We start from the raw sequence: 9,653 nt of genomic DNA, 5'->3' as shown, positions 1-9,653 counted from the left end.
CACCCTGGAAGAGTCACTAGTCTGACATAGGGCCATCAGGAGCAATTTTGCTCAAGGATACTTTGACATGGTCACCGGGGGAAGTGAGGATCAAATTAGTGACCCTTTGGTTGCTAAACTACCTCTGAGCCATGCTGCCCCCTAAGGTTTGGATCATATAGGAGAAATCGACTATATGCCAACATAAACTAGGATATCCTAGTAACAGCATTCAATCATTTTAGTGTAAACCAACATTAGACAGTATATCCTAATGGTCCATCCATCCATTTCCTTCCACTTATCCTGTTAAGGGTCGCGGGGGGGGGGGCTGGAGCCTATCCCAGCAGTCTTCGGGTGAGAGGCGGGGTTCACCCTGGACAGGTCACCAGTCCATCACAGGACCAACACATAGAGACAGACAACCATTCACACTCACAGTCACACCTACAGTCAATTTAGAGTATCAATCAGCCTCGTCCCCTCTTGATGTCTTTGGACTGTGGGAGGAAGCTGGAGTACCAGAGAGAACCCACGCAGGAACAGGGAGAACATGGAGACTCCACACAGAAAGATCCCGTGCTGGAGCCGGGACTCAAACCAGGAACCGTCTTGCTGTGAGGCGATGTGCTGCTCATCCTACTGGTCACGTAGTGAATAATTAACTTGTGCTAACATTAGCCAGAGATGATAACTAACTTGTATTTGTGAATATTCTCAGTCCTCCAGGTCATTGTAATTCTCAAAAAAGATCAAACTAGGCACTGAGGTGAGTCAAGTTGCCTAGTTTGATCTTTTTTTAGGATAACTAGTCAAATTAAATCAATCTAAAGTATGCTAAAATAGTCATGAGAACCAACCAGTCAATTTAAATCAAACTAATATATGCTAACATTAATCATGATAACCTACTCCCCATTGCATTTGTGTTGTCTAAGTTTGGGAATATACCACAATTACGAGGAGAAGACACCTTTTTTTTTAATGTTACTGCTTGTTGACCAAGTTTGATAATCATGGATTTGTATTGCTTGGCAAGTTACTGAGCATCCTATTTTCTGGACAGACCAACTACTTTAAGTCAATGTTCATTTGCTTTTTGGCTCTTTCCATCATTTTTTCAAACTGAGAGGAAAATACATGACCTATTGAAACCTCTCCTGTTTTTACCAGATAGTTGCTAACTTGTGATACTGTTCAGTTGTGAGCACTGGATTTACCTGAGCTTTTTTCAATAACTGCCCGATGATGCTGGAAATGAGGCTGATGAGAGGACAAACGTTCAATAAATCTCTAGTAGACCACAGTGCGCTTGCAGTGATGGTTCTTCATCTTTACATCACATTGTTAAGGAACACTATGCTTACATAAAAGCAGTGACCAATGCACTTTGTTTACTGTCTAACTATTCTTTTTTTTAATCAACAAAGCCATTGGAAAAAGATGGCTTCATCCCAAACTGGTTTGTCTCCTCACCTCTGAATACAAGAGGTGCAGAGAGCTTCAGCAACCACTAGGTGGTAACACTATCCAGTGCATGAGACTTAAGCTGAACATCCCTGAGTGTGTCTGCATCCTATACTTCATGTAAATGATCAGTCTCGCCTGGTTCCATTTTGTCTCTCCATTGTGTGTGTGTGTGTGTGTGTGTGTGTGTGTGTGTGTTACAGCTGTCATGACCAGATAGTAGAGGATGGAGATCCGGGCAGGAAAGCAGATGGACTGAGGCTGCAGGATTGCTCCCATCAATACACACATACTCACTCTTGCCTATGGACCAGCTGTTGTCCTTTTTACGGCAACTGCGTGAGTTGACTCTATGACCCCCCCCCCCCCCCAATTAGATGCATTTCCAGCGTGGGAGCTGAGGAGTAAACAGTGGGGCTAATTGCTTTGACATACTGCTCTTTGTTTTGCCCTCCTGGTGCTAATCAAGCACTAGGCTAATAAGTCCGCCTGGCAAGGAAACAAAACCATGTTCCATGTTGAGGCTGGAAAGAAGTAAATGGGGACATGGCTCCGTCACATTGACTTACAGTCTCACAATCTAGAACTGCGGTCCATATTTGCGTGTCATTCAGAGTTCTCTCAGTGCTGCTGTGGCTGCAGTGCGCCCCACTCAGGTGTGAATCAATTTTCCTCATTAACGAGTGTCTCCCCAAAGTCAGCCAATTAACACGCAGCTCTTAATGAAGCCATTAGCTGTCAGATGAGGTAGAGGCAGCGCTTGTCATCGGTCCACTGTGTGTGTGTGTGTGTGTGTGTGTGTGTGTATCCACTCTTGCTGCTAATAAAAGCAAGGGAATTAATGGAGTGAGTGTGTGTGATAATGAGTTAATGTGGAACAAGCAGGACAAGCAGTGATCAGCCCTCTGTCTCAAATGAAGATATCAGACACAGTGATTTACTCTCTCAGAGCCATAAACAGGCCTTTTTGCCCTCACAGATACCACTCTCACTTCTGTGTGTGTATGTCTGTGTTCAGTAGACATGCTGGCAGTGTAAGTAGGATGAAAAAAGTTCATGTCATATGCAGGCATGTTGCTCAGTTTTTTAAACAAGACCTCCTAATTGTGCAGCCATGTCTGACCAGGTAATGTTACACTGAAGTTGGCAGGGACTTCAAAATAACAAACTAGTCATCTTTTCCCTAATGAGGCCATCATACTGCACGAGCATCATATTTTAATTGTGGAAATTTTTGTAAAGACATCAATCACGGGCTTGACACACGAGAAAAATAAGATCACAGAGGCAGCTGTTGGACTGACACCATTCCTGGGATTCATATTAGTGACAGGATCACAACACAGGAGACGTCAGGGTTCCCTATTTCTATGCATGACCATTCCTACACTCACAATAAGATCCTCCCCTCCACTGAAGCTGCAGCCCTTTGAAATAATTTCACAATTAATGCAGATTCTTCCATCTGCTTCATCCATGTCCTCTCCTTCGACTCTGCTTTCTCAGATAAACCTGTTACACACTAAATCGCTCCAGTCCTTCTCGACCACGCTCATCTGCCCTCCAGCCATCTCTGAAATTGTGCCCTGCAGTTGTCAGAGTGTAGGATTGCCTGTTTTGCCCCTGCGGTGAGTTAATGCATTCTAATATGTGATTATAGTGTAAAAACACCAAATTAAGGCCGAAGAATTAATGTCTTCACCCTTGTGTCACTGTAGGGAGATTTTGTTTTAAAAGTGTGTGATAATTCTCAGGAATTGGTTTCCCTCGACAAGATGTCCTGTGTGCATCTGACCTGCAAGCCGGATTGGCCGGGTGATTCACTGCGCACACACACACTCTGTCACTCAACCCGAATGACTGTTGGAGCTACTCTAACCAACTATAATTATTTATAAACTAAAGGGCACTCGGAGAGTAAATACCTCCACCAAGATGATAACGTCATCTCTCTGACAGACAGGAGCTTTGAGAGTAAAGAACTCAGCTAAATTCAACATAAAACAATGTAAGTTTTCCACAATGTTCTGAGGAACTGATCCACATTTATAATGTTGGCTAATGCTTTTTTTTTTTTCTACAAAAGTGATCATATTTGTCAACCGATTAGAAATTTTAGCATCATCATCTAATTTCAGCCAACCATGTCTTCATATTTTGTTTGATTCATTTGCCCACACACACACACACACACACACACGCGCGCACACACACACACACACACACACACACTTTTGTCTAGGTTTAAAAGGGAATCCTGGTGTGAATGAAATATCTAGGGCTGGGATGACAGACTTATCTATTTTCCGAAAAGTTCTATTGAAGTTCTTTAATATTGCAATTATACAAAAATGTTATTTTGATCTTTGAATTTTGGGGCTATTTTTCTTGGCAGTTTTGATACTTGACCAACCACATACAAGTTGAACCATAAATCATTCTAGAGGACTTTGAAATGTGAGGCCAGAATGCAAATAGCACCTGGCACAAATGTGAACTTGGAAACTCTACTTGCAAAACACTGGACTGCATTTCAGAGTCTGAAATGTACACTAGATTAAAACTATATAATCACTTTTTGATGTAGCAACTGAAACTTGTTGCTTTTTTTTTTGTTGCTGTTCCTCTGTGCAAAAGAACAACTCTTTTATTAAGCAGAGACTATGGTTAAGCATAGATAGAATCTAGAATGAAAAATGAATCGTTATTCTTTTAAATGATATTCAATATGCCAATATTGATGAATACCGATGACATTCTGATTTTAATTTGCATCACTAATTGATAAGACTTTACTGAAAAGGGAATTATAACACTTAGATTAATTGATTCCCCCCCCACCTCTAATAAAAGCATCAGTTGACAGACAGGAATCAATCTCGACTCTGTGGGATGTGAAAATTAACAGAGTGGAGTTTCTTTTGAAACAAGAAGTTCTAAAAGTACATGATGTTGTGACTGACCTGAAGCCCACTGCTTCCCACGATAATTCAAGACAAATATGGTGTCCAATGACCTCTCTTTGACCTTGGACAGTGCCACTTTGACTGCAAACTCTATTAGCACCAAAGAGCTCGCCCTGCTTTCAACTTAATGCTCTTTACTCCCAAAGTGTTTTTATTCACTGTATCAACCTCCAGAGATATCTTTGTAAGCTTGAAAAAATTAAGACTATTCATAAAAACACTGAGAACAATTTATATAGAATTTGGTTATTTATTCATTTTCTACTTTTGTGTATTTTAAGTATGTATTCATGTTGAATCTTTGAAACAGACTTCAGAATATATTAAAAGAGATGCAGTTGTGAGTCAGCTGCAGCCAGTAAATAACTGTTCCGACACAAGTCACCCCACTATTGTGGCTGTCTTGTCTGATGATCAGTCCACGCTTACTCAGGATCTGATTCACAGGCTCACTCATTTCTGGGGCTTCAGATTCTTTGACACTTGAATGTTTTGGAGAACACAAAAGTTCTTCATTACTCTGAAATCCTAATCCATCCTGCACCAGTGTTGTTTCCTATCTGTCCTTTAAGTCAATCATTTCTCCACTAGTGAGATATTTATGTGGATGTATCAGTTACTCTTTAGAGAAGTGTTTAGTTTAAGAGTGTATAAAGAGTTTCAAGTAGCTCTGAAGTGGAAGGGAAACCACATCGCTGCTCCTTTCTTCTTCATCCTAGGTCATTCCACCTCTCCCTTCCTTTAAGAAATCAGTGATTATGAACTAAAATAGATGGATGGAATCAATCTGCCACGGTTTTACTTTTCTCTTCTTGTCCCCTTTCACCTCCAACCTCACACCCACTCTCTCTCTCTCTTGCCGTCTCCCCCACCCCCCTCTCTCAGGGCCGCAGACTGAGGAGATGCATAAATTCAGACACATTAGTATTCCAGTCAGGCTTGTGTTTTCAAGGCAAGGCCTAGCACCCTTCCGCCTCCCCTCCTACTTCTCTCCCCTCCTTCACTCTCCCTCTCCAGCTCTATTTTTGAATGATTTAACCAGTGCTGCAGCTACTTACATCCAAACCATCCCCAAATTATTTTTAGGCATTATAGCTTTTTCTGAGGAATATAGCTCTATTTTACCCTTGCATGGCCAATTATACGCAGCTGTAGTCTTTGAAATGAGATTCATCTGCTCCTGATTGTGTGTGTGTGTGTGTGTGTGTGTGTGTTCGTGAGTGTGTGTGTGTGTGTGTCATTGTGTTATGCTGTCAGGCCCAGCGGCCCAGGCGATACATCACGCATGTCTGATTGAGGAGGGCAGAAGGCCCGGACAATAACATTTCAGAGGAATTGCAAACAGAAAGCTTCTAATTTTTCCTGCAATCAATACACCCAAAGTCTCCACACTGCTGGATACTTTACAGATGTGAGAATGATACTTGAATCTTGGAAAATGTGGAGAAGACAGTTTGTAAATTGATCTATGAATTGAGCATTCTCTTAATTTAAATAGGAGTCAGGTTAGACCATGACTGAATCAAAACATTGTCAGATTTCTTTTAAGTGATATGGTGTATAATGTTTAAAAACTAAAATACTGTTGAATTATACAACTACATATTAATATGACCAAAAATAATCAGCAATAAATCAAAAGGATAATAATAATTTCAGTTTTCCTCCCCCTTTAAATTCGGTTTTAGACCGTGAACAGTTGTAGCAAGAAATTGTTTATTACAACATACATAGTTTATTTCAAAACATAATACAAGCTTTATACTGAAAATAAATAATTACTTGAGCTGTCATCGAAATTTGGAATAAAACCGCCGAAACAGTTCAATCTTACTGAAAATATTGTGTTCTTTTACATTGCTAATTAAGTGCATGAATAACTAAGAGCATTTGTTTAAATTAATGACTTCAAAAGGGTAATATATAAAACTGTACAATATTGGAAAAAATACTTAGGAAATAAACCAAGAACAGGAGTAATTAATATTATAAAAAATTTTGATACTGAACGTACAATAAAATTATAGGCAGGTGTATAGCATCAAACCCCTCTTTTTCTATTCACGGCTCTGGTTCAGAGTCCACACAGTTTCTCTGGTCAACGAAAAGAAGGAATTCATAAATAACTGTGACTGTATGTTGTGTGATGTGTTGTGTGCGTGTGTGTGTGGCTTCATGAGCTACAGGCCATGAGGGAGAAATCCTCCCTCCAAGTGCTATTATGTTGGTAGCAGTACCTCTACAACTGGAATGAGGGCCTATATTTGCATATATGCAAAAATAATTACAGATTTGCTACGAGTATGTTACAAAATAATACGCTGAGAAGGAAGTGAGCCCGAGGGAAGGTGGACTGTAAAAAAAAAAAAAAAAATCTATCGAGCCAGTTCTATTATTTCTTTCTCTCCACTGACCATAAAAGTGTGTGAGAGACAATCCCAAACAGTCCCATCTGTAGAATTACTACCGAGACAGAAACTAAAGGCGCTGGCAGGTTATTAGGCACATTTTGTATTTATATCCGTGAAAATAATGTGGCGGGCTCCAGAGAGAGAGAGAGAGAGAGCGAGAGAGAGAGAGAGAGAGAGAGAGAGAGAGAGAGAGAGTAATGCCCTCATGACGGTCAGAGAAGTACGAAGGCTGAGCAGGTGTTATTTGTGGTGGGTCAGTGCTGGAGGGATCTGCAAGAGTCCGTACCGGGACGAGCGCGGCGGCTGGAAGATGCCACCTCGCGGCCCCTGCGCTCTAGAGTCTGGCCGGGGGGTGGGTGGGGGGGGATATTCCTCCCGGGGCTCCGGTCAGAGATCATGGCAGGAGGAGGCGTCTCCTGCGCTCCCACTGTGCGAGTAGGGTCCCTCGTGCGGCGGCGGCTCCCCCGGTGGCGTCATGCGCTTCTCTTTCTGCCTCCGGTTGCAGAACCATACGCGCACAACCTCCTTCTCCAGCTGCAGTGTGTCCGCCAACGAGCTGATCTCCTGCGCGGAGGGTTTAGGACACTTGAGGAAGTGCGTCTCCAAAACCCCCTTGACGCTGACCTCGATGGACGTCCTCTTCTTCCTCTTCCTCCCCTGAGCTGCTATCTTGTCTATACTGCTCGAGCTGCCCGTGGACGAGTCCGCCTCTTCCAGCCACTTGTTCAGCAGCGGCTTCAGTTTGCACATGTTTTTAAAGCTCAGCTGCAAAGCCTCGAACCTGCAGATGGTGGTTTGGGAGAAGACGTTACCGTAGAGAGTCCCTAGAGCCAATCCCACGTCCGCCTGCGTAAAGCCTAGCTTGATCCTGCGCTGCTTGAACTGCTTGGCAAAGTGCTCCAGCTCGTCCGAGGTCGGCGTCTCCTCGTCTGAGTGATCGTGGCAGTGGTGCCCGCCGAGGTCGCTGTGCTCTGGGCTGAGTGTGTCCCTGAGGCCCGGGTGCATGCCTTGGCCCTGTGGGTTTGGTGGAGGTGTGAGCCCACCGTGGTCGAGCATGCCGTTGACAGTGAAACCCGTCTGGGAGTAGATGTTGATCTGCTGCCCGCTGGTAATGGAGGAGTTGTGGGACACCGGAGTTCCCCAGGCTCCTGGGTGGTTGCCATGGCTGTTGTGATGCGGGGAATGATGCGCTACGTGCGGTGAGCGATGATGGATGATGCCGAGCTGCAGGTCCTCCCTGCCAGGTTTGACGTCCTGCTGCTCCATGGAGGCCGACCAGGGGCTGCCCTCCGTCAGATTGCTCGCCCACTGGTGCCCGAGGGGGTGTCCGTTGCTCTGCACGCTTTGCAGGTAGTCGCTCTGCAGGAGCTTCTGGTGTCCTCTGTAGGGGCTAGCAGGCTGCATGGCCTGGCTGTCCGGGTGGATCATGGGACTGGAGCTGAGCAGGGTATAGGGGCTGGAGGCAGCTGTGGCCATGCTGGCTGCTGAACCCCACTAGTGCTACTAAAGGGAGGGAGAAGCTCAGCCTCTGACATCTCCCTCTCTCTGGAGTCTCAGCAGCAGCCCGCCGCTGACTGACAGTCCCCCCCACCACTCACAATTCGGCTGAGGCGCAGCGATGACGCGGCTCCGCCAATGACGGCACAGACCCCCGAACCTCCGCCTCTGGAAGCAAAGCTGTGGATGGGAAAGGGTTACAAGCAATCGAACCGGAAGTGAGTCGGAGGTGTTGGTCCATTTAGCCAGACTGTGGAACAATGTGCGCGTGGAGCGCAGTTCCTGTTTATTAATTAAAGTTTCCAACTGATTTACGTACGAGTTAAACGCTGCTCCCGCCACTCTTGAGGGCGCACGGAGGAGATTAAAGCGCAATGGCATTTGTTAGACGTGCCAGCACTTAATTTGGGAGGATCTAATCCAACCAAAAGCAGGTGTCGCTGCTAATGGTTAACTTTTAGTGAACACGTCCTCGGGCTTTTAAAGGATGGCACGTCTTTAGATGGCAAACTGTTTAAGGCAAGGGCCATTTGAGTCAGACACATAGTAAACTTGTAGTTGACCAAATTTAAATTTGTAAATATTGAAAATCAGACATACCAGTCTTAAAGAACGTATAATTTCACTTACAAACCAATTCATTTATCTTGTTGTTACTCTTGTTGTTATCTCCTCTTGGGTGCGCATCTCACCTGAAACGTCATCATGTGTTGGCCTATGTTTTCTCCAACGTTGGCCTGTCATTTAAAACCACAATCCAATCTTCTCAGGTCCTCTGACGCTTGAAACATATCTATCTGCATGTGTGAGCTCTAACTTGGCTGCTAATTTCATTTGCCATTCGAAGACTGCGTCCCAGTCTCCTTACTGGGTTGAGATTCCATTAAATATATTGCTCTAGCGCCCAGGTTAAGCTTGATTTAAATTTGCATACATTTTCATACATTTAGGAGAAATAAAAAGAAGGCTGCAGCCACCAGAAAGTCATTAAAGAGCGTGGGGGCTTGTGGAGAAGACGCAGAGGAGGCCGGAGCAGGTGAGCTAACAGCGGGGCTGGATGTGTGGACGGCCGTGGCCGCGGCTGGAGGGGGACTGGCCTCGGTATCCGAAGGACAAACAGGAATGGAAAGAAAGGTGGTGAACAGGAGTATCGCTCCTCAGAAGGCCTGTATGAAGGAGGATCAATGAATTAGAGATAGGTTTTGTTTATTCCGGCGCGTAATTTCTTCATGTAATTCGCTCTTTGAAATTTCAGTGCTTAAATATTTGATGCTTGTGTTGTTCCAGTGGCCTAGTTCGCTGAACTGAATTGCGGTGTTTGGCATTCATGTAT

At 44.2% G+C, this 9,653-nt stretch overlaps 1 protein-coding gene across 1 annotated transcript; it reads right to left on the bottom strand.

The window, feature by feature from the left end:
• Positions 1-7,075: 7,075 nt before the first annotated feature.
• LOC147250772 (POU domain, class 3, transcription factor 4-like) lies at positions 7,076-8,357 on the bottom strand. The gene has a single exon (XM_086222535.1). The coding sequence runs from the start codon at positions 8,297-8,299 to the stop codon at positions 7,211-7,213; it is 1,089 nt and encodes a 362-aa protein (XP_086078661.1). The 5' UTR covers positions 8,300-8,357; the 3' UTR covers positions 7,076-7,210.
• Between the last annotated feature and the right edge of the window lie 1,296 nt (positions 8,358-9,653).

Source organism: Aulostomus chinensis, chromosome 13 (genome assembly GCF_037954235.1).
Source record: "Aulostomus chinensis isolate RoL2024-O1b breed Wild chromosome 13, RoL_Achi_v1.0, whole genome shotgun sequence".
Lineage (NCBI taxonomy): Eukaryota > Metazoa > Chordata > Actinopteri > Syngnathiformes > Aulostomidae > Aulostomus > Aulostomus chinensis.
This window is presented reverse-complemented; position numbering and strand designations above follow the sequence as displayed.